The sequence below is a fragment of the Hemicordylus capensis genome, chromosome 5, assembly GCF_027244095.1.
Source record: "Hemicordylus capensis ecotype Gifberg chromosome 5, rHemCap1.1.pri, whole genome shotgun sequence".
Lineage (NCBI taxonomy): Eukaryota > Metazoa > Chordata > Lepidosauria > Squamata > Cordylidae > Hemicordylus > Hemicordylus capensis.
In genome coordinates, this window is record NC_069661.1 from 196,272,890 (window position 1) to 196,298,933 (window position 26,044).

At 43.6% G+C, this 26,044-nt stretch overlaps 1 protein-coding gene across 1 annotated transcript in view; it reads left to right on the forward strand.

The window, feature by feature from the left end:
- PTPRQ (protein tyrosine phosphatase receptor type Q) overlaps positions 1 to 26,044 on the forward strand; it is a 230,805-nt gene that overhangs the window by 187,427 nt on the left and 17,334 nt on the right. The window contains exons 45-47 of the mRNA XM_053258033.1: positions 11,568 to 11,594; positions 12,240 to 12,321; positions 24,255 to 24,345. Of these exons, the coding sequence (XP_053114008.1) occupies positions 11,568 to 11,594; positions 12,240 to 12,321; positions 24,255 to 24,345 (200 nt within the window). The remainder of the gene's footprint in view (positions 1 to 11,567; positions 11,595 to 12,239; positions 12,322 to 24,254; positions 24,346 to 26,044) is intronic.

Genomic DNA, 26,044 nt, shown 5'->3' on the forward strand with positions numbered 1-26,044 from the left:
CACCTCCCAGAGTGCTGCCCAGAGTGCCGTCCCCGCCGGCCAGATTGCTGCCCGCCCGGCCCTGGTGTCCTCTTCCCTCCTGCCTTCCAGAGTGCCGGCTGGCAGCAATAGAACCGGTCAGCATGGCCGCCTGGTGTCGGCGGTCATGTCTCCCTCGGACTGTTCTGGGCATGCCCAGAACATATCATATTATAGTCTTGGCAAGTCACAGGAGAATTTGCCACAGCACTGCCTTGGACATGCTACCACTGTGAACCACTTTAAAGTGGCAAAACTTCCCAGTTCCTTTTTGTTCCTGCTACCTTAAATCTCAAAGCCAGCATCAGCATTTCTGCAAATTCAGGGTGGAGATGTTGATTTCTCTCTCAACCAGTATGGGATCTTTGTAGAAAAGTACTTTGTAGAAAGTACCTTTTGTAGAAAGTTTAGACTGTAATTATTTACACTGCAATTATTTATTTATTTAACCTTGCAGGCAAGTGCCTGTCTATTTTAAATTTCTGTACAGCACCTAGTTATGTTAGGTATTATTAAAATAATAATCAGTGTTGTTGCTGTTATTATTCTGTGATGATATCTATAATAACAGCAACAACATTGATAATAAAATTCAGCCATCGCAGGTCCTTGGGAAGGACTCAATGTCTAGATAAAACAAACTAGTCAATAACACCTGTCTGACTGTGGGGGGGAAATTAATAATAATAATAATAGAAGAAGAAGAAGAAGAAAATAAACTGTGCTAAGTTAATTGAAATTGTAATGATCAATGCTTTCAAGACGATATATATATCCAATTAAAAGCAAGGAAACTAAATTAAATATGTCAACTTGCAAACCTGTGAACTTGCTAAGCATAACACAAAAGCAAATAATACTTCCACCCCTACTTCTGTCATGTATTCCATTGTCAGAGGACAGTCAATTAATACAACATATGAATTAGTGCAAAGTCTGGCAATTTTGATAATCTTCCCAATGAATGCAAACTATAAGGGATAACAGATAAAAGACTATGGCAATTGACTTATACCACATGCTTCTGAATACTTGTTTTGTCTGTGTATGGTAGCAACATTTTGGAATCTGTATGCAAAGATAGTCCTTTGCAGCACATGAAAAACCATCTACAGGACGGATAAATCTGCCACATCTTGTGTTACTAATGTTAACTAACAAATTAATAGAAATATTGATGGAATTATGAAAATACTTACTTATAGATGGACAGGAAAGTGGTATAATATGCAGTTATTGTACTTAAAGTATTACATTTAAGTCAGCACAGCATATGCAGCTTTTTATATGGATACCAATGCTAGTCTTTGAATATTTAACCATAAATGGATTTTGTTTCCAGATATTCCTCCTTTTTCTTTAGACGCAAGGAGATATTTGTCATCCAGTAAGTTACTGCATGGTGAAAAGTCCATGTGTGGTTTCCAGTGTGCTGTGTTCATTTGTGTGCTACTATACTTTATTGACCTTCATCCAAAATAAGTGCTTTTTCTGAATGCCATTGGTATATTCTAACCTTTAGTAGTGGATAATAAGATTTGTTTTCAACTATCAATAGACAATGCAGGATCTTTCCAGATGACCGAAAAATAAATATATTGGCCAACATCCAGAGCAATGAATGGCTTGCAGAAAGACATTGCGCTAAGTCTGGAACTTGTGCTGTAGACTAGTGCTCTGCTATTACAAGCATGCTTGTGGTTGTGCAACAGTTGCACAACTGCTGCATGCCTCTTTTGTATAAATGGGGGCATTTTCACAAGAGCACTGGAATACAATTCTGCAAATTCCCATTTTTAGCTCAACTAAGCTAACATCTCATGCTAACACAAAATTACTCATTCTGGCAGTGGTTTGTTGCTCTGGATGTCAACCATTATTATTTTTATTATTATTTATTATTTTTTCATTTTATATCCCGCTCTTCCTCCAAGGAACCCAGAGCAGTGTACTACATACTTAAATTTGTCCTCACAACAACCCTGTGAAGTAGGTTAGGCTGAGAGAGATGTGACTGGCCCAGAGTCACCCATCAACTATTATCGCTGAATGGGGATTTGAACTCAGGTCTCCCCGGTCCTAGTCCAGCACTCTAACCACTACACCATAGTTGCTAGAGTAGGAGTGACTAGCAGCTATTCATTTTTGACAACTTTCTGATTTAAGATACTTAAGGCAACAGAATTTAAGCACATAATGACTTCATAAACGAGCAGTTGCTATCCCTGGTTCAGCATCAGTAGAGTACTATCATATGCCCACGCAGTGGTGGGTGACGGAGCCCTTGCGGAAGAGAGAGCCTTTTTAGAACACCTGGAACAGAAGTACAACCTAGTGGGCAGACCTTTAGATTTCATGCAAAAACTGAGTAACAGCTGCACGTTTTGTAGTGTGAAAACGTCATCTGTAAAGGCCCTCAGAATCGATTCATGACCATTTGACCATTTTACAGTGACACACTGTATGTCTTGTGTGCCATGCCAGAAATTTATGAGGCAAGTGTGCCAAAATTGAATCTCTAGACTGCAGGGCTATTCTCTGGGAGAGAGCCCTTATCTCCCTGACTTCAATGGACTCAGCAAGTACTGACCACTCTCTGGACAAAATTCCCTCTAAGATACCTATAGGTACCAAACCTCAACCCTTGCTGATGGAGCACACTCCAGCAGCCCCAGTTTCAAAGGTGGCTCTGTCTACTGCTCCTGTGTTGGAGCTCATAGACCCAGATCCCTTGGGACAAGTGTTGCCTTCAGATAGACAGGTTGCTGCATCCCCCACCACGGCTTCAGCCATGTGTGTGCCAGTTTCAAAATGTAAAAGAAAGAACCACGCTCAGTTCAGGAAGAGCCCCTAAAGAAAAAGAAGAAGCCAGTGCCATCCCCAGCACCAGAGGATACAGTGATCCCATTTTCCATCATATAGATGCTGCTACCCAACCAATGAATCCGGCTTTGCTATAGATAGCTTGGGCTTGCTAGGAGAAGCTGTCTTTGGTTACTCCAATTTCCAAGAAGATTGAGAATTTTTAGAAAGTAGAAGTGGCACAGGCTAAGTCACACAACATGGTGTACTCACACAACAAGGTACTCTGTCTGTACCTATAGACAGAAAAGACAGGAAACACAACTCCATTGGCAAGCAACTTTACTCCACTTCCTCACTCAATTGCTAATTACCAGGCATGCATGTTGTGGTACAACCATCTGCTTTGGGAGAAGTTATCACCTATTCTCAATTCCCTTCTACCTGAAAAGAAGGAAACAACCCTCACTTTACACTTTACATTTAAAGGAAGCCTTTAAATTAAGTATTAGCTTCTCCATACCTCCAGGCATACGACTGCCTCCACAGACAGGTTTGTGGCTAGCTCAGTAGCTTTGTGGAGGCATGCATGGCTACATTCCTCTGGACTAGCCTCTGAAGCAATAACAAGGATTGAAAATCTGCTTTTTGATGGACAAGCTCTTTTTTTATCCAAAGCAGATGACACAATGGAGAGGGTCCAAAAACTCTGTAATACCGCAAAATCTATGAGTTTGGCTTCTTCTACAAGTCTACAAGGTCTAGATACAAAAGGCCCTGCAGAATGTAATGGACACAGTCATCCAGGTCTTCATCTCAGTCTCAGACAGATTACTCTTTTTGCAAGCATGTATACCTTTCACCAGTATACAAGTGTAGTGGTATCTTTTACCAGTATAGGAAGAGGTTCTCTTCATCTTTCAAACCAGCTTAGTCCAAACCAAAGTCCATATCCTATCACAAGAGGGCATGACTATGTCCGACCCAGGATGTGACTGAATCCCTACCTGGACATGTGGGAAAGCATTACAACGTACATTTGGCTCCTAACTGTTATAAGACTGGGGTATGGCATATAATTTCTGGAGCGTCCCACAAACTCTAGATACAGGATTGCTTTCTCAAGTGCAGTACTCTGGGGAGAAATAAATACCTGCTACAAAAATGGGCCATGGAGCCAGTGCCTTTGATGACTTTCCCCTCTTTACTTCACTATTCCAAAAAAGGACAGAGGTCTGTGTCCCATCATGGACTTGAGAGATTTGAATAGCTTTGTAACTTATAAGAGGCTCTGTATGCTCACTGTCTCAGACATTCTCCCACTGCTTGCAAAAAAAAATGTGATATGCTTCCATAGACTTGGAAGGTGTGTATTACCACATTACAATTTGTCCACAACACAGAAAGTTCCTACACTTTCAGATAGGATCTCAAAAGTTCAAATTCAGGGCCATGCATTATGGTCTCTCCCCTGCCCCGACCCAAGAGTCTACACAAAGTGCATGATGGTGGTAACTGGACACCTACATGATGAAGATTCCAAATAGTCCTGTGTTTGGACAATTGGCTCGTGGTGGCATAGTCCCATGATGCTCTGCAAAGATGTCTTGGCACTACTCTAGACCAGCTCCAACACTTGGGTCTAAAATTCAATTACAAGAAGTTCCATCTACAACTGAGCCACATAAGATTTGGGGGGGCGGTATTCAACTCTGCGCATGCAGCCATTTACCTTCTATCAGAGCGCATGGGACACATAAGAGATTTGGCTTGTTCACTCTACAGAAGGTCTCTGCATCCACTGAGGCAAATCCAGAGCATGCTGCCTCATGACATCAACTGCCATCTTGCCTCAGGCTTAACTATGCATGAGGTGACTTCAACATTGGTTTATAGACGCATTTGACCCCGGCAACAAGACACACAGCACAAACCTTTACACTTCCCATTCAAACCTTTACATGTCCCATTCAGAGTGTAGATTCTCTGGTAGCATATGAGATTTTCAACGACAAACCATGAATCCACTCTCATTTGCTACCAAAGAATCTACACTCAGAAGACCTCAGAAACAACAAAACCCAGTACCCCACGGGTTAGCAACCCATGTGGGTGGCTGGTACCCTCTGTGCACTGCACCACCACTCACTCTGGGCCACCCCAGCACCTCCCAAGTGCAGTTATGGGACTGCTGACACCTCCATGCTTATTTATAGAGAAAAACCTTAAAGACGTGTAAACTTCAAAAATCACTTAAAAATCAGCCCTTTGCCCAATTCCTTTCAAATAATTCTGATAGCTTCCTTGCCCTCCTTGGGAACTACCACCCACCACAGTCTGCTCTAGGCCATCCCTTTCGCCTCGACATGAAGCTATACATTTGCTGCAATCCTCATTATTCCCTATGAGGAATTCAAAAATACTTTTAAAATTGACCAATAATCGGGGAGTGTCCGATTGCCTTGGGGTTTTGTGAGTGGTAGGCACCCCTGGGTGCCTACCACCCACCCCACTTTTGTGCCCTTAGGTGCTCCACAATAAGGGATAATGGGCTGGTTCGGGTACCATTATACCCTATGAGAAAAATAATTAAAAATATTTCAAATATTCATAAAAAATTGTAGGAGTGTCCAATTGTTTCAGGGTTTGGGTGGTTGTTGGCACCCATGAGTGCTCCACAATAGGGAATAATGGGCTGGTTCAAGTCCCATTATACCCTATGAGAAAAAATAAAAATAAATCTCAAAAATTCATTTAAAAAATCGTATGAGTTTTCGATCGCTTTGGGGTTTTGGTTGGTAGGTACCCATGGGTGCCAGCTACCACCCAACCCACTTTTGGAGGTTCGAACTGGTTCGAAACAGTTCAAATTCAAACAGAACCAGGTGGTTCGAGCAAAACCAAAATCGAACCTCCCCCTCCTGGTTCGAATTTGAACCAGTCAAACCAGTTTTGTGCACATCCCTTATCAGCATCCCTAGATCAAATCCTAGATGATCCACCTCTGTTGAAAACTGGCCAAAAATGTCTGGGTTCTTATGAATGGAAATTGGGAGTGTGCACACCTCACAAATTTCCCCTTTTTTATTCCTCCAGCATCACGTGGGTTGTGAGAACCCACCCATAGTTCCATTTGCATTGGTTTCCTATTTGTTCATAGCATACCCATTTAAAAGGGCTGTTTATCACTTTAATGTCCTAAGACAGTTTGAGTGCATGATATATGAAGGACTGCTTATTCCCACCTGTTGAAATCTTTAGAAAAGGCTATGCTTTATGTCCTCACCACCTTTTCAGGTTAGATTGGTGGCTATGCAGGACAGGGTCTTACACCTAGTTGCACCTCGATTATAGAACATCCTCCCTTAGGAAGCAAGTCTTTCCACATCATTTTTCCCCTTTTGACATATTTTTACATATTGTAAAGACGGTTTTGTTCCAACAAACATTTTATGAACAAGCGTGTTAGTTTTTGTATTGTTAATGTTGCGTATTGTCTGGCTTTTTCATGCATTATAATGTTTGTGGGCTGTTTTGGAGGTCTTTTGGCAAAAAGTGACGCAGAAACACTAGCTAAATTCAAAATAAAATAAATAATGCCTCACAGCAACTGACACAATTGTCAGTTGTTGCTTAAGAATACTTTTCTGAATTTGGAGAAGAGCACACTCCAAAAGTAGTGAGCCTTAGGTTGCTAAATCAAGACTTCAAAAATAAAGTGTTATCTGTTTTGCGAACATTTTGTAAAATTATGATACAGCCTGAGGCCTGGTATTGAATTCCGTTCTGATAGTTGAGGAGAAAAGGATGATGTAAGGTCCTTTCATAAGGAATTATTGTTCCATACTGTCCCTGAAGGGTTAGGCCTTATGAAGATCTCAATTAACTTGTTGAAAATCATTTCCTTGGTTATTCCTAGCAAGTGCTTGTGGTGCTTATGAGTTAAGCCTTTAGTCTACATATTCATTTCTGTGGTTTTCCATTGAACAAGATTTGATTCCCCATAGGTTTCGACTGATTGACCCAGAAAGTAAACTGATTCTGTGTGACATGAACTTCAGTCACCATTGCTAACATAAATAAATAGGTTCTTTTGAGACAAAGAACTCGAATTAGGGGGAAGGGGAGAAATTCACACTGCACTGAAATTTCAACTAAGCTCAAAGGCTCCACCTATCACTCAAGACAAGATAAATATTCTCTCTAAGCCACAATCATTTTGTATATGAATAGTCACAATAATCTAAAACATGAGACCCTAATGGGAGGCTGGTCAAAAGATCCTTTAAAATCACTTCATGGAGGTCATGCATGTAGTGATTCATGCATGTATCATTGCATAATAAAGTCCTGGTCAGTGGTCTGTTGCATTATCTTCTTATGCAGTTACATTGCAATATAAGTAATCAGAGGAGGAAAGGCAAACAGCAAAGCTCTTTTCTGCCTCCTTAAAGCTCACTATTGCAATGTTCTCAACAAGTTAATATTTCCCCCTGCAAAATGGATTTGAATTTCTTAGGTAATACACTTGATCAGCAGGAGATTGGATGAGGAAAGAAGGAGCCCAGAATGAGTTTCCTTACTTCCCAAACATGCAATTAGCATCATCAGTTCTGGCCATCTGTTTAGAAGTGTGCGCACATGGCATTAATTCAGCAAAGGGCACTGCAGGTTTAGCCTCTCACACTGGATGACCCTATTAGACACATGGGGCCTGATCCAGAAAAATGACTTGCATGCTGTATCCTCTTTAGACATGCATATTGTCCTTGATGGATCATTGTGTTTGAATTGAGATTACATTTGTCATTATTTTACATCTGATTGTGATGCAGCAGGCTACAATCCTGATGTCAGCCACTGTTCTTCAATAACTAAAGAACTGCAGTCAAAGATAGTTGTTGTCCTTTGAATATGACATTGAGTTTATAATGCCATGTTCACTCCTTCTGGAACTCCCTAGAAGATAAGGCCAAAACCTTCACAACCAAGACATCTGAATGAAATATGGCATAGATCAAATGCAATCCAGAATGCTATTAAGCTGAAACTTTCTTTATTTCCATTGCAAACAAATGCTCTTCTAGTTGGCTCACCTGTGCTCAGGCCTCAAGCAGGCCCGCAGGACAGGCCCACCAGCCCAGCTGGACCAGTGGCTTAGCTGCTGCTGCTGCTGCTGCTGCTGCTGACAACACAAAGGAGGCTTGCTCGGCTCCCACCCACCCCAAAACACATGGCAGCACAAAGGAAAGACAGTGGCAGGGGGCAGGATGGGGGACTGTTGGGGAGCCCCGACCCCCAGGACAGCTGCAGGCCCTCCGGGACAGGAGACCAGCGGGCGCATGGTGTGTGCAACACAAACTGCAGGCTTTTATTTTCTTTTTTACAAAGTTTCAAGTTTTCCCTAAAGCAGGGAGGGGGCCTCCAAAGCTCTTTAAGTCCAGGCTTCCAAAATGCCTAGGTGCACCACTGAATCCTATTCCTTCTGTAGCTATTGCCCCACCAGCAGTTTAAACAAGTTTATTAATACAGTATTGTTGTGTGATGTGTACTTCCAGGCTTTTAAAATTTTGTTCAACACTGTAATTTCAAAATCTGATAGGTGTCACTTGGGATTTCTTTGATTAGATTTACAGTGATGGCCAAAGCTCTCTTTGCCACCACCTTCCTCTCTTTTTTCTAGCAGAAGTGGTGGTGATAGCCGCCATCACTTGATTTCATGCATGTCCTGCATGCACGCACACATACACTCATCTCTATCTCCTCTTCCTCTGTGATGGCAATAGCTGCCACAATGCAATGCACACAGTCTCCTCCACCTCAGTTGCCTCGAGCCAGCAACAAACAAGGGAGGTAGGGCAAGGGAGGAGGTAAGGAGCATCTCTTTACAAAGACTTGCTCAAATGATGGAGAGGAGGCAGGTGAGATAGTGCCCCCAGATGTGCCTCGGTAATCTACCACTTGAGGAGACCACCTCACCTCACTTCACGGAAGGACTGTTTCCATTGCTTTATCTACTGAGTTCATGGGGATATTTCAGCCTCACTCTTGCCTTGAGCTCTGAGCTACTGGATTACCGGAGGCCTCTTTATTCGTGGGGGTTCTGTTCCCACCTATTTCTGCGGATGATGAAACCATGAATAAAGAGATCTTAACCTTATGGGGATTGGAGGGCTAGGTTCCTAAGCACATTAAAGTATGCTGAAAAGCACAAGAAAAAGCAGGGGAGGGGGAGAAGAAATAAGCACAGCACCTTGCTCTTCAGCTCTCCAGCAGTACCCCCAAAACTTCCAAATCCTCCAATTTTTGTCCTTTTGGGGGGAAAATATTTTGCAGAAAAGGGCTACAAAATGGCTCAGCATTACAAACTGGCAGGAAATGACACCTAAAGTCATTTCTGGCCACTCAAGAACCACAGATAGGTGAAAATAACCTATTTTCACCCTATGAATAAAGAAACTGGGTTCCAATGACCCAACCATGGATAAACAAAACGGTAGGAGCTGGGACTGCAGATGCCGAGGGCTACCTGTACTCTGCTAGCATTATTTATAATTAGGGGTGTGCTCAAACGACGGTTCGTGCACAACCCTATTTACAATCTGTTCTTCCATCCTCACCTTTAAAAGCACCTCAAAGATTTTATCCAGTGATTGTTTTCTTGCAAGTACCTTCTCATTTGTCATGCAATGTTCCTTTTTAAATTTATGTAAATTTTAATGTTTTAATTTTAATGTCTTAGTTTTAACATAAAATTTAAGTACATTTTAATGCAAAGTATTCCATTGTAGGTGGGATGATGTATTATTTATTACTTCTATAACACTTTTTAGTGTGCTTTCTAGTATACCGCACTCATCATTCGTCTGCTCTGCAGAACTGGAACTTTAGCAATGCCGCGCAACACGCCATGCAACACATGAGGAGACTCCCCACAGGAAGGCTGCAAGCAGCCTCCTGGGCTCGGGAGTCTCTCCAGGATTCTCCGTGCACTTGCGTGGGGCATCCTGGGACTCCCGGGGGCTGCACAGACCCTGATCCCCGCAGCCTCCACTGACTTCGTGACGGAACCGGCAGCCGTGTGGGTGGCCGATCCAGCTGCTCAGCTATGAGCTATGAGCAGCAGCTCATCTGCAGGGAGAGTGGGCTAAGCCTGCTCTCCCCGCAGAACCCCGTCAGGCACTTCACACATGTTGTGTGAAACGCCTCTTTATATAATTCAAGCTTTAGATGTCCTTCCTATCTAGAAGACTTGAATGCTGTACAAAAGCAGCGGCACTTTCCACCCAGCAGACACCCTGCTTTCAGAAAATGAGGGGTCATCCTGGAGCTTGCTGAAGTGGCCTCTAATTTCCTGAAGTAAGGGTTGCCTGCCAATAGAAATGTGCATGAAACTCCAACCAGCAGTTCGGTTCAAATTCAAACCAAACCACTGATCCGCAAAACGCTTTGTTAGAACCAGCAGGGTGGTTCAATTCATGCACATGAATTTGGGATGCCTGTGAAGGTGAATCAGTAAGGATTCCTCTTTAGAAGTGTTGGGGAACCCTAGTGACAAGATTTGGGTTGAAAAGGGCAAGTGAGCAGGAGGTCACCTTATCCACTCTGGCTCCACTCCAGGGTAGCAGCAGCTCCTCTAGGTACTACCAGCACTTCCCCCCATCAGCGCAGGCTGGTGGAGGCTTGATTCAGGCCTCTGCACATGCGTGGAGGCCTGAACCAGGCCCCTGCTGGCCCACACTGATGGGGGGGCACTGGTGGGAACTAGAGGAGTCGCCACTGGCCCACCACCACCTGGAGCCGCTGCAGGTAAGGTGACCTCCCACCTGCTCCTTTTAACCAAAATCTTGTCACTAGAGATCCCCAATGCTTATAAAGGGGAATCCTTATCAGATTCCCTTTCACAAGCATGCCAAACTAGTTCAGTCCAAACCAAGCCCAGTCTGGTTTGAACTTGGACCAGCCCACCTTTTGCGGGGGGCTGGTCCAGTTTGAATAGAACCAGGTTCAAATCAAACCAGTTCTGCACACCCCTACCTGCCATTTTCTGAGTCTGGGTGAGAGATGGGCTGTCTTCTGCCAAACTGCTGGTGGGGAGGGTTGATGGTGGTTGGGATGGAATCTGACTTACAATCAGCTTTGCTGGGATTAGAGACACACTCACATATACACCTCTGCCTCCAAATTCAATAATTTGGCCTCTGGTGACTTCAGATGTTGAGGAATTTAGACTGACCATGAAAAGCAAAGAAATACAGTCATATATTAAGTGTATGATTACACTAAATGTATTAATAGTTCCTATGAACTTTGTGTTCTTTGAAATGCTGCAACACTATGGTATATCAAGCCAAACTCCTTTACAGTATATATAGATTTTCTGTTGCGATTTAAAGCACAGGATTTTGTGGAAGGATGTGAAAAGAGTAAACTTTCCACTGTAAAGCTACCAGATATACCATCTACAAAGCATTTGACCTGAATTATCTTTCCACAATAAACATCAAACTTGACTCTTCATAGTGCCAAGATCTTTTCCCCAGGCTAATAAAAATCGTAAGCTTATTTCAGTACTGGCACAACTGCTTTGATATCCTTTATCAGGCAGCAAATGTAAGTTTTAAAACTGGAATAGTATGTGCAGTTCTGATTCCTTAGTTTTAAATATGCTGCATTTAGAACTTAACCAGAATACAAAGTGTTGTCTGAATCACAACTTACCTCATTTAACATAATCTCTGTTGCAGGTTACTTAGTTATAGAAAATCCATCAAGTAAGTTGATTGCTGCCTTTTATATTGTGCCTATAGATTTGCTAGTTTGATGGATTGTAATGTATGGTTTGTTTTTGTATATTTATTAGAAAAAGCTCCAAGCTGTGTATAAATCATAAAAGCATGACTAATTGCATGGTAACTGGAGAAATCCCCCCTCTCTCTCTGGGGCGAAGCCTGCATGTCTGTGTTTTAGCTTGGCAAGTAATTCAGGGATATTTAACTCCTTTGGGTTTAAAAACCATGTCATTATGGGGATGAAGTCACTGCTATATTTTACATGCCTAAAGCCCTGCATTGTATAAAATGGTTTCTGTGTGACAAAAGAAGTATTATGTGTTTGAATTGAACTGAAAGGTGACTTTACAGACATACATAAATATGAAAAGACTGGATTTTAAGTAACCTAATTTGTAAAAATCAGATTGTACACAGCAATTGTGTTGTATCAGCTAAACTAGAAAAATGTAAAATGGGAAGAGGCTATTCTTTCAAAACAATTCCAATCATAAAGTAAACTATTCTCCTTTGTAAACTATTCATATAGCTATGTTTCTCTTAACCTTCATTAGACATCTAGACAATATTCTAACATTCTGATGGCTAAACTTCTTTTTTAAAGTTCTAATTTTTCTTTATTTACAGGCCAATAAGCAAGAAAAGCTTTCTACAACATGTTGAAGAGCTTTGTACAAACAACAACCTGAAGTTTCAAGAAGAATTTTTGGTATGTTGTCAGCATTTATCATATTAGCAATAGCAATAGCACTTACATTTATATACCGCTTTATAGCCAAAGCTCTCTAAGCGGTTTACAATGATATTAGCATATTGCCCCCAACATTTTGGGTACTCATTTTACCAACCTCGGAAGGATGGAAGGCTGAGTCAACCTTGAGCCCCTGGTCAGGATCGAACTTGTAACCTTCTGGTTACAGGGCCACCAGGGGCTCCTTTACAAGACATATTACAAGACTATTCTCTTCATGTCACATTTCATGTCCATTTTAAACAGGCAAGGCAATGAAGGACCCTCGTCTTGATTGTCAATACCCAGTTACCAGGTTGACTGTTTAGAAAGTAATATTACATTCATTTGGGTGCTACTGTCTTCTCGTTGCAGTATGATCAGAATTATTCACACAGTGTTCTTCCATATAGCTCCTCTTCAATGACAACAGTAGTGGTGATCTCTTTAAGTGACATATGTATGGCTGAAAGGGCTCTAATATTAAAGTAAATGTAAAGTTTACAACAATTATTCCCAAAATGTGAGAGTGGGTTTCTCCCTTGGGGACATGGAACATTTGAAAAATAAGCACAAAAATCCCAGGCAGAATAGGCTCCTGAAGCAGATGAAACCACCTTCTCCTCATCAGCTCAAACATGTATAGTTTTGAATATTCTCTAGCAGAGAATCCTAATTTATTCACATTGAATTTGTGAGGCTGACTGTTCCTACATGAGACCCATTTAATCCAACCTGATCTGAGAAGAGCTGCTGTTTTTTCCTTTGGTTATTTCCCCATATTGTTGTTTGGAGAGGTAAGAGATATCTTATTCTATTCCTCTTTCTAATGCCAGTGTTGGAGTAGTGCTCCAAACCACAGTTCTTTGCTCATAGCAACAAGTTGCATACCTATAGATTACATGCAAAGATCTTCTTATGCTCCATTGAGGACCATATGGTTGGTGCTGGGTTAGGGGGAACACAAACAAGAGACTAGGTAGAAGGATAATCCCAACATCAAAAAGCTTACATCTTAAAACTACCTATTCTTATATTTAAATTGCCATTGGTTTTGCTGCACACCAGTTCTCAACTTGTATTAGATCTTTATGAACAAGGTAGTAGAGCTTGTATCACACAGTAAAAAAACTGCAAGATGCTATTATGTACAAGCTTCAATCCACTTGTTCTTAAGAAATAGTCAAGTATACTTTACTGTGACACCTCTTAAATAAATTATGGAATTGTAGATTCCTTGGATACAACCCCATTTACTGATGTAAATTTAGGCTTTCTAACTTATAAGTCACTTCATATATTACTTTGGGCCTCGATGGAGGAGTGTGTGCCCTCTCTTCTTGAACATAGAAATGTTACACCTTGTGATGAGTATATAAATTGAGCAATAAACAAACAAACATATGAGTGGGTCCTCTATGCAAATGAGTGATCTTGTGAAGATCTCTTACACATTATTTCCTCCCCTCTTTTGTAGGACAAAGAAATTGGGCAGACAGGACCTCTGAGTGTTCAGGCATTTTCATGGAGGTCTAGACTGATACATTGAGGCTATTCCCACAATTGCCCAAAAGCGGGCTAAGGGAGCCCAGCCCACCTTTGGGCAATTGTGTGCTGCAACAGGAGCCCCGCGGCTTCTGGCAGCTGGCCTCATTAAATCCCCCTACCCTTAAATGAAGTTAACGAAGCAATCGCTCTGTTAACCTTGGTTTTTTGCTCGTGTGTCACCATGGCAATACAGCCTCCTGGGCTCAGGGGTCTCTCCCAGATGCCCAGCACCCTTGCGTGGGGCATCCTGGAACTTCGGGAGCCACACGTCCCCCAATCCCCGCAGCCCCTGCCAGCTCCATGACGGAGCCTGCAGCCGTGTGGGCAGCCAATCTGGCTGCCCAACTACGAGCGGTTGCTTGTCTGCGAAGAGAGTCGCAGAACCCTGTCAGGCACTTCACACGTGTCGTGTGAAGCACCTAAATATGTAATCTGCATTGCAGCAGGAAAGGGTGTACCAGAGTTTACCCTTCTGATGAGAACCTTTAATTCTTTGCCCATTTTTACTTCTTGGATACTTTGTGGTAGAGAGTGCATCATGATGTGGAAAATTGTAAGGGGGTGATTGTAGCCTACCTTTGGAACCACATGGGAGAAGATGGTAAGTGCTGTGGTAAAATTTAATTTATCCCAGAGCAGATTCCACAAAAACATAGACTTTCGCTCTACATGGATTCAGCTTTCCATGCACTTCTCCTGAACAACCCCATCTGAAATGTATGTGAGTTAGAGAAATGCATGATATGACTTTTCATTCATCTCAGCAAAATGTCCACAATGTATTGCAATCCACCTGATCACAACTAGCACTGCCTCATCCAGTAATACTGCAAGCCTTTGCTCCTGCTGAAAACAGATAGGTCTTCCAAAGTGTGCATGACATTTATATAATATCTATGTCATACCAAAGATATGCTTAAGCCTTGGATTTTCTGTTGGTTTTGTAAGTAACTGCTTTTATATGACTATCAAATTTTTAAAATTTCAAAAATAGATCCCTTTTTTGTTATCTCAGAAGCATCATTACTATTTCATTGAGTCATTTGCTAACCCCAAAATCATTTGTCAATCTCCAATGACTTTATTATTTTGGATTTATAGATTTACCATGAATTGCTTGCTGTCTGGCTGTATGAATAATGAAGTGGGTGGGGGTGGGGGGGGAATCAATTGACAGTTATACTATTAGATTATAATATTTCATCCTCTCAGGGAATAAAAACAAAAGAGTGAGAAGATTAATAGTATTTCCTGCAGATTCTTGGCCATGGTTCTAAAACAGTCTTGGTCTGTATTTAATAATGCTCTCACCATAATATACCTCTGAGCAGTATTGCACAGAAGTGTGTTTTTTGTGGGGTTTTTTTTGTTTTTTTGTTTTTGCTTAATAGCAAGAATTTCATCACACATAAGAAAGTTTTGAGTAATGTTGTGCCATATGCGTTGCTGAAAAGCTTTTTGTAAGCGGCAAAATAAAATTTCTGCATGTTGTTAGTTAATCCAAGGACTGCCTTTTCCCATATGAACCTTCCCGTTCACTCAGATCGACACTGGAGACCCTGCTCTGTGTGCCTCCATTGTCAGAATCACAGCGGCCTGGCACACAAGACAGGGTCTTTTCAGTTGTGGTGCCCAGGTTTGTAATGCTCTCCCTCAGAAGGTCTGTTTGGCTTAGTTACTGCTCGGTTTACATGGGGTGATGAAGACTTGGCTTTTTATGCAAGGCTTTAGGCTTAATTATGGCTGCTTATATACAGTTTTTCCTCGCCAATCAAGGGTTTGAGTATCCACGACTGGCAAACTGTCACTCCTATTGCCAACTACAACTTGAGTATATGTGGTTAGCACAATTTTTTTAATGTTTGGCCATTTTTCCCGCCAATTTCTGGGGTCACAGGGTCAATCTGAGGGTCCAGGGGTCATTTATGGGAGTCAGAGGGTAATTTCAGGGGGGTTGGGGTGATTTGGGTGTGTTCAGGGCTGATTTTTCAGGGTTCAGGGGGCCATTTCCAGGGTCACAGGGTAACTTCCGGGGGTCAGGGGATCTGTTCTGGGATCAAGGGACCTTTTCCAGGGGTCAAGGGGGATTTTTTTTACCTTTTTTGTGGATTTAATTTAATTTAATTTATTTATTTAACATATTTCTATACTGCCCAAAACTTGTGTCTCTGGGCAGCTTACAATTAAAATCATTTAAATATTAAATCAATTAAACAATTAAAATCATTTAAACATTAAAATAATTAACATTAAAATCATTTAAAACCCAACATTCAAAATATTTTAGGCACTTCGGCACTCACGATTACCCTAACCCCCTGTTTCCCATTCATTGCTATGCCTTGCCAACCGTGAATTCACCAACCGCAAGGGTTTCCAGGAACAGAACCCTTGCGTTGGTGCGGGACAACTGTAATTATACTGACTGATTGAAATGCTGGAGGTTGTAGATGTATCTGTTGTGCTGTTGTAATATCTCTCTGGAGCTATTCACATGACATACCGGGCAGGGGGAAAGCTGCACAAACCTGACCTCCCCCACCAAACACCCCCCACTGACAATCAGAAAGAGCACACTGGGAGCATGGACCGTTCTCCCAGACAGTCAAGCTCTGGAGGGCCAGGATGATGCATCCAGGCCACTGGGAATCGCACAATGCACCACACGTCAAGGGCAGTGCGTTGTGGGATTCCCCCAGGAAACAAGTACTCAAGATGCTCATCTCTGTGACCGTACAGCCTACAAGCACCCCATGCGGCCACAGAACCAGGGTTAAGAGAGCACTTGCTCCCTTAACCCGGCTAAAAAGCCAGGCCACACGGTGCTGCCCCACTGGGATTGGGCCCAATCCTGGCGGTTCTCACGCACAGCCTAACCCAGGCTGTGCTTCCCTAGCCTGGGTTAGGCTGCATGTGAGAACAGCCTCTCCATCTCTCCCCCATTCTCTTTCATTTGCTAACTGCCTTGGGAGTCAACACAACCTGTGCTCAGTGAGGTGGGGTGAAATGGAGCAAGATCACAGCTGCCTCCAGGTTTTAGGGGATTCTCGGCAAACTGTCTTCCATTGGCCCCCTCCTAACTGGTTGGGCCACAAGATAGTCACTCCACCACTACCACATAAAGGCTAGGGGCACAGAGATGGTTTCAGAGATCAGCAGTGGCCCTGGGTTGGATGCTATCCCACATCGTTTCAGACAGCTCTAAAGCCACCCTGCTTATTTTCAATTGATTTAATTGAATCCAGTCTCCTGTAATTGGAAATGAAACATTCCACTTCTTTTTTTCTCCCACTTTGATAACCAAAGGCAAGATAGAAATATTTTAACAAAGAAATAAACACTGCCACATTTCCCCCCAATATTTCACATTTACAGCCAAAGGTCTAGAAACTGCTGGTATAGTGCCTGTTGCTTATTTATTTAGTTATTTATTTATTTTATTCGATTTCTATACTGACATACAAACAGATAGATTTTTGTAGGCCTAGAATAAAGGAACTGCAACTGTAAAGATTGTGTATCAGCAGAACCACTATGCTCTGGAGAGAATCTGTGCTGCAGTAATTGGCTGGACTTTCAAACTAGTATATAGTTTGACAGTGGTAATTGGGTTGACTTTTATGTCTGTAATTATACTTCCTTACATTTTCAGCCTTAGGAAGACAATAGTATAGGCTAAAAAGATATTCCCCACACCTCTAGTTTCCTTATAACTTTTGTTCTCCACTAGACTATGTTACTATACAAATCTATATGTACATTTACAACAGGACACACAACAACACAAGCCATCCCATGCCAAATCCCAGGGATTTCCTATGATACCATTTTGATACAGATACCATATGATACAGTGGGCAGGCCTCCCCTTAATGTTGTGCGAAGCAGCCAGGCTTGGCAAATGCCCGCTGAAGCCTCAGCATGGCCCTGCCAAGCTACACAGTTACCTGTGTCAAGGAGGTAGCCATCCAGGTCACCACCCACCAAGCTGCAAAGCTCTGAGTGGATGAATTGGACGGTGTCCCAAAAGTGGTTCGTTCCCAGACACCACCTGAGCCACAGGACCCGGGGGTGGGGGGGGGGCTGTTCCATGAGACAACTAATCACCTTAAAGATGCCTCCAGTTGAACACCAGTTCAGATCTTAACCTCCAAAGTCCTTACCCATGTGCCACAAAAAGATGGCAAATCTCAGTTTAGCCCCCTTTCTCCACCACCTATGAACAACCTCACATAGTTGCCATGTTGCAGATCTCTCAAAAAGATATCATTGCCCTGTTCCGAAAGGTGAACAACATCCTCCCTATACAACCACTCATTATTGTGCCTAATGTCCCCGTGAAAGATACACATTCCTCCAAGCATTTATACCATCCTCCGCACCTCACGGTTGACATGCCCTATCTGTAGTGCGGGGGTCACCGGCTCCACACCAGCAGCGCCAAGGGATAACACAAGACCACACAATGATTAAACTATGGCCAACAGGCCAAAAGGATTCGAAAATCCACTACAGATTGCAAAATAAGGGCCTTGGCCTTTAACGGCCCTAGGTCATTGCCACCAAGGTGAAGGACCAATACTTGTGGGTGAGGGTGAGAGCTTAAATGCTGGAACAATAGTGGCAGCAGCCGGCACCATGCCATGCCTCGTCTACCAAGCCACTCCATCCGAGCAAAGGCACCACAACCCAACTGGGTTCCCCTGTTGCTAGAGCAGGCACGGCAACTGACCGAGAACATGAAACATGTCTGCAGATCAATATTATTATTATTTCTTGTTTACACAGTCAGACAGGTGTTATTGACTGGTTTGTTTTATACAGACATCGAGTCCTTCCCAAGGACCTGGGTGGTGTTGGTGGTTGTTATTTTATTTGATTTCTATACTGCCCTTCCAAAAATGGCTCAGGGCAGTCTACACAAAGAAATAATACATAAATAAGATGGATGGAATGCGGATCAGACCAAGGTGGCTCCCAGCATCTGCAAAACAAAACAATAGTTAGCCTCTGAGACTGCTTAAGCCCCTTAAGGAACTGGACATAAATCCAGTAGGCCAAAGTGTGCCACCATCCAATGCTCCGGATGCATTCCGGGGGCAGGCCAACAGCCGCTGCAGTGGATACTGTCCTGATCCTAAAGGAGTGCATTCCAACAGATCCAGCTGGCACACAATGCCAGCTTCATAAGTGCCCCAAACTGTAAGCGCATTAGCAAGACCACATTAGCATGAACAAAGAGAGGTCCAGGGGAAACCCCCCCTGACAAAAAGATATGCCAGCATTGCCAACATAGGACAAAGTAATGGGTCAGAGCAACACTGGAACTGAAAAATCATGCCTCTGCACCTCTGATCATTCTTTGAAACCTGCAGGCTCCGTCCCCAACACCTGCAGGCGCACCTTCAGCTCCATCCCCGACACCTGAATGTCTTCCCTATTTAACACCCTACCCAATGTGTCTAGTTTAGATGATACTACCAACTTGCTAATGCGCAGCAGGCCCCCAAAAGGCCAACAGTGCCATTGCTTGGAAAAGAAGGGACTCATAATGGGAGGAACTATGTGCCTGAAAGTAACTAATCACCTGGGACAAAACCCCTTGTGAAATGGGCGACCTCATATCGCATGTCCAAGGCTGACTCCTATTTCTGCCTTCCAGCATACGTCTGATTCTAAAATAGCTGGCATTATCAGCAAACACTCCCTTCTTAGCCACAAACAAAAGCACCGAGAGCCACCCCACAATCGAACACAGTGCGGTGCTAACTCCCCAGCACGAAGAGCCACACAATAAGGCATTAAGTGTTCCACTGGAATGGAACATGTAATGCCTTAACAACCAACATGCCTGATTCTAGCCTGAATCACCTAAACTCACAGTTGGCTGCTTCATACCAGACTCTGGTGCTGGCTGCAAGGGATAACTCTATGGCCTGATCGGCCTCAAACCTCTAATTGTCCATAGATCTGCTGGTAGGGCCACAGGTGCTGGATTGGACTCCACCCTGGAGAAAACACTTGACCTACATCCTAGACAGAGCATGAGCGATGCTGTTATCCGGTCCCAGTACATGATGAGCAACAGTGCACTGTGCAATTGCGCAGATTGGGGGCCTAAAGGTAAATGGCCACCATGATTGGAAAAAAACCTCCAGAAATGTAAGGTCACACGTCAATCCCCGCCCCCCATGATTCGGTCCAGCAGCCATGCAGCCGCGTTCCACTGCTCCCAGAAATACAAATCAAACCCATGTACTCCAGACGCTCAGCTCAGCCTCCAGAAGAAGTTCAGCCCTCCACAGTGAAACCCCATTAAATTCACTAAGAAATTTGAACCAAACTTGGAGGTCCTCACACATGTCTACCGTAATGCGTATCCAATGATTTGGGGCCCTAACTCCTGATATTGCATCATGCAGATGTTGCAAGAAGGCCCAACACAGAGCTACCACACAACAGGCAAAGTTAAGGTGACCTATTAGGGACTGTAATTCTCTCAAGGTGGCCTTCTTGATGCCCATAAACTGCCACAAATGGAGCACCAGATCACCAACCTTCTCACCAGGCATCTGAAAGCACCCTTGAATGGAATCAGTCCCTATCTCTAAAAATAAAGAACCAGGGAAGGACCCTCAGTTTTCTCTGCCACAAGGGGGACTGCAATTTTTTCAGCCAAGCGTTTGAATGCATGCATGAGACACTGACAAACAGGAGAGCCAGCAGGCCCGATGAACAAACAATCATCTAAAAAATGAACAACAGTGTGCCGCCCTGTCAGTTGACGCACACACTATTCAAGAAAATTACTAAAATGCTTGAATGCCAAGCAGGACATTGAACAACCCATGGGCAAAGCCCGATCCACATATATCTTGCCCTCTAAGGGAAAACGCAAGAGTTCAAAACCATCAGGATGGGACTGGTAACAACCAGAAGGCGGATTTAATATCTCATTTGCCCATGAGAGCTCCAGTGCCCTGTAACCTTACCCTGTGAATTGCTGTGTCAAATGATGTATACCTGACTGAGCAAAGATGATGAGGGATGGCATCATTGACTGACTCCCCAAATGGTTAGGACAGATGGTGTATAAGGCGAAATTCGCCCTTGGTCTTTTTAGGTATGATCCCCAAAGGAGAAACTCTTAAGGGACGGTACCAGGGTAGGGGTGATCAAACAGTCCCAGGACTCTCCCTTCCTGGACTTTCTTCGAAATCTTCAGATGAACAACTGATGAAATAGTTGATTTCATATAATTTCAGATAAAATATTCAGATGAATATTCCTTCAAATGAATATGAAAATTGAACCGCAATCCTTGTGCTAAAAACTCTGCCATGCTACTATCAGGATAAACCCCGAGCAAGTGCAACAGAGCTGGAACCTTGATCAGGCTAGGTCCCTTTACCCACTGCAATGCCCCCTTTGCCTCCAAGCTTCCTGTTGGTCCCAGTTGAGACCACGGTTCCCACGCCTTCTAGCACAGGAGCTGAAGGGGTATGGCCTCCCACATACCAAGCAGGCATGCCAAAAGTGGCATTGCCAGTGTGAACAGGTGCCCAAGAAGCCATACTCCCAGAATAGGAGGCGGGGTTGAACCCCCTGCCCTGCCCCCATCCATCTGGGCTGCGGGACTGGTGACTTAGTGATGATGTGGCCACTGTCAGAATAATTACCCTGAACCAGCTGGGAAGGACACATAATCTGCAGCCACATCTGGGGGTGGTGTTCATCCTAGGGAAGGGTGGAGTTGAGCACTGACAGCATGCAGAATTACTCATAGTACGATGCCCAAGCACGGCCACTGAATTCAGAAAAGGCATGGTGAATAATACCTAAGTACTTCACCATTGAGGCAGCCCGGGGGGACTGTTTTTGCAAAAGCACCCCCATGTAAATCATATAACCAAACAGCCAATTGGACCAGTTGTGTTTGACCTGCCTCTTCCTAATTTTCTCTAAGTCCTTGCTATCTGCCTTCTCAGTTTCCTTAGTCTCGGTTTCCCAGAACAAATGTCTACAAAGTTGTGCCAAATTTTCTCTTTTGTAGCAGGCAACAGGTGATCGCCCAGTGGCATTGAAATTTCTCCATACAGGTAATGTTCTCTAGGAACAGAAGCCCCAGATACCATGGTGGCACTTCCAGTGGTGTCAGGTGCAAAGCCTTCCCTGGCTCCCTTGTCCTGCCCACGCCCCAGCTACCCCAGCCAGGGACTAAGCTGACTTTGGTTCTTAGCAGATTCTGTTTTAGGAGCGGTGGCGGCAGCTGCATCTACAGTGGATGTCAGCTGTGATTGTGTGGTGGAAAAGCCTGGCCAGTATGCCTGCGGGTAACCATGCATACCCAATACCCCTGCTACCAGTGGCCACCACAGAGAGATGGCAGGTCACTGTAGGTACTCACCCCCAAAACACATATCCACATTCAGTGCGTTCGGCTGCAGCTGTTCAGAAGGTTCCACGGGTGGGTTGATTGGCACCACATCATCATCCGGTGCTTTCAAGACTGCAAGGCATGCAATAGGGTAGACTTGTCCTTTGACAACACCCCTTTACCATCGCTTATTCAGACTCTCCCTGAATAACCTCATGGCTCTTCTGCTTCTCCAAGGCCTGAATCTTCTATAACATTGCTAACATTAACTGCCCCTCATCCTCAGAGGAGGATGGAAAAGATGGATCAGGCAGCCTGGGCCTAAGCTGCTTGGGGGCAGGGGCATTCCCTTTGCCCTTACCTTTCTTAGGTAGCACAATGACAATTGCAACAATAAGCAAGGCCCCAAATAGATTGCACACAAAGCTAATATAATCCCAAGCCAACCTCCCCAGGTTACTGATATAATTCGCCCAGCTAATTACTGCCACAATCAGAAACCAGCACAAGTGTGGGAGGGGGGCACCACTGATAACCACCCCAATCCACTCAATATCAACCTCTCCCAGGAGCCCCTAACCCACTACCAGCCCCCAGACTCCCAAAATAACTGTTGTAATAAGATCGGGTGTGGGTGTGTGTGCAGGCCAGAACCAAAACTAACTGGTCCAGCCACACACTGAAGAGAAGCCCAAACAAGGCCAGGACCAATGGGGGGAACCCCCAATGGCCTCTCCATGCTCGCACTTGTGCCACCAAACCATTGCACCCAAAGGCTGCCATGTGATCCAGAGGGTGCCCACAGCACTTTCCGTGGCTCCTGGAATCATTGCCAAGCCGCATGTTGCTCTCGGGACCACCAATGTGCTTCTCGCCACTACTGGGATCATGCAAAATGCACTCCACTCGTAAGCCTCACTCAACCAGGCCTGACACTGAGCAGAGCTGCTCATCCAAAGTTCAGCCCAGTTACTTGCCTGAGCCAAACTGAGACAGAAGGGGCCACTGCGCCCCCCCACACCGGCACAGCACTCCAGCCCCATAGGATAAAAGGCACCACGTGCTTGACAAGGACGGCTACATGCCGATCCTGAAGCTGGGGCCCAAGAGCAAATGCCGCCCTCTCCCCCAGCCAATGGCCAGGGGATTAAGCAGGATTTCTTTGCTTGTTTGTGGAAATATGTTTTAACTTTAACATTGTGCAATGTGGTACCTTAAGGAAAAAAATATCACTGTTAGCAGTAAGGAAGTCACTGAGAACTGCTGAGGGAGTGGTGAAAACAATTAGCCTTAATAACAAACCTGTTCTTTTTCTTCATCTTTTCTAACTTTTGAGAGTCTCTTCAAAGCCTGTCATTGATGTGACCTGACTACCCCACTTCCATTCCTTTGCATTTAGATTATGTTTAATGCTTGGGACTGGGATGTGATCCACTCATCCGCTTTCTTATCCCTATTCGTTATGCCCAACATGCATCTTCTTGTCCTTCCTGCACTGAGGCAGAGGTCAGTGAGCAATAATAAATTGCCGGTTGTCCCTGCTTGATTAAATACTTGTTCTCATACTGTAGCAATTGCTCTTCCAAGCTAAAGAGTTAGGAAAAATACATTACCAACAGGAAAGACCAGGGCACTACATCATCATTGCCACAATAAGTGGTTCAGGAAAGAGATTTGTTTTCTCCCTTAGTACAGCACTAATATACAAACAGTTCTTGGTTCATTAACTGATTCAGGGCAAAGGCTAGAAGGCTAATTAGTATTTTCAAATCTATAAAGCTCAGTTACAATGCATTATTTACCAGCCATCTTGTGTATGTCAGTCTCAATGGATTGTGCTAGTAAAAAATGCTAGTAAGAGTGCATTTTCTATGTGCATGTTCACTGTTGATCAAGTATATACAGTATGTATGTATGTATTATAAAATAGAAATTTCAGGTGTGGTAACCTGAAAGATGTTCTAATATACATGTTGTTTTTGTATAGGAACTCCCTAAGTTTCTTCCAGATCTTGCCTCAACTGATGCTGATCTGCCATGGAACAGGTCCAAAAACCGCTTTCCAAACATCAAACCATGTGTGTATTTTTCTAATTACCCTTTCGTTGTTTTTTCCACCAGCAGAAAAGTGTGTTTGAAACATGTCTGGGGTTTTATTTTCTCTGATGTTCAAGTGGAAATGTGCATATCACATTATAATTTCTAGTTACAGACTTGGTATGGTTTTTGTATTGTTGTGTTTATTTTTGAATGCATTTTAGCTTGCTGTCACAGACATTGGCCTGCAGGTGCAGGAAACTATAGCCTCAAGTAGTGTTTTTTTTTAGCTTTGTAACATAATGTAAGTATCAAAATCTTTATACTGTTACTGGATTTCTTCTCCTAATGAAAAGTAAAATTCTGATATATAAAAATGTAAATTCACCTGTTTATATATTCCTTTTTCCTTGGAACATTGTGGTGCTTTCTTAAGGGTACTTGTAAATGTGCAGTGTAAGAGTTCCACTAAAGATCAGAGTGACTATATGGTAATGTATAAGTCCAGGATAGATTTTATCGCAGGAGACAGGAGTCTGTCTCTCTGTAGTCAACCCTGCTTCATTTTTCAGTTAATAAGACAAGAAATGCCATTATTATTTTAAGCATTAGCTGTGATGTGAGATGGGGGGCAAGGCATTCCTCTGTTAATGTAGCCACATTCTGTGCTATTAATTTTTCAGAACAGCTGCCCTTGTTATCTGCTGCTGGTTCAGGACATACACTGTGCTCAAATTTACCAGAGCTAAAAACTGATGTTTGTAGTCCGTTTATGATTTAATATAGCCAGGATACAGTAGCAGAAGCTCCCCATTTAGAGTGTTTCCAATAGTGAAATAGGGTTTTGAATGTATGCATGAGAAATGTATATTGTTAAAAACATACAATCAAAATTCTGTTGCAATATTGTAGCACTTCTGACAGGCCAATGTATCTCTTATTGCTGTACATTACATAGATATGAAAATGCAATGCCTATATTCAGATATGAAACTATTCAAGCATTCCACATGCGTTTGCCTAGGTATATACAAATGAGAACCATTTTAGAAGTTATCGTGTAAATTAAGGGTGTGCACAAATCACGGTCCAAACACTGTTTTGCCGCTGCAGGAAGGGGAGCAGGAGTTTTAAGAAAGAGAGCAAGTCCTTACCTGCTCTCTGCCGCCCCATGCAGCTTCCTGCTGGGGCAGTGTCCCAACGCATGGCGCCAACATGCACATGGCATCTGTGCATATGTGGGTGCCATTTACATGATCAGCAACACCATGCTGACCTCACAAATGGTGCCTGTGCATACATGGATGCCATGTGCATGCTGGTGCCATGTGCGGGTACTTTGAATGAGTGCCACCCAAGCAGGAAGCTGCATGGGGTGGCAGAAAGCCAGTAAAGGCCTGCTCTCCTCTTTCTTAAAGCTCCCGCTCCTCTCCCTGCAGTGCTGAACCAGTTCAGGCCTTGTCCAAACTGGTTCAGCACCAAACCAGTGCTCTAACATTGGTTTCTGCACACCCTTAATATAAATGCTGAGAGCCAGCGTGGTGTAGTGGTTAGAGTGATGTACTAGGACCGGGGAGACCCGAGTTCAAATCCCCATTCAGCCATAAAACTAGCTGGGTGACTCTGGGCCAGTCACTTCTCTCTCAGCCTAACCTACTTCACAGGGTTGTTGTGAAAGAGAAACTCAAGTATGTAGTACAACGCTCTGGGCTCCTTGGAGGAAGAGCGGGATATAAATGT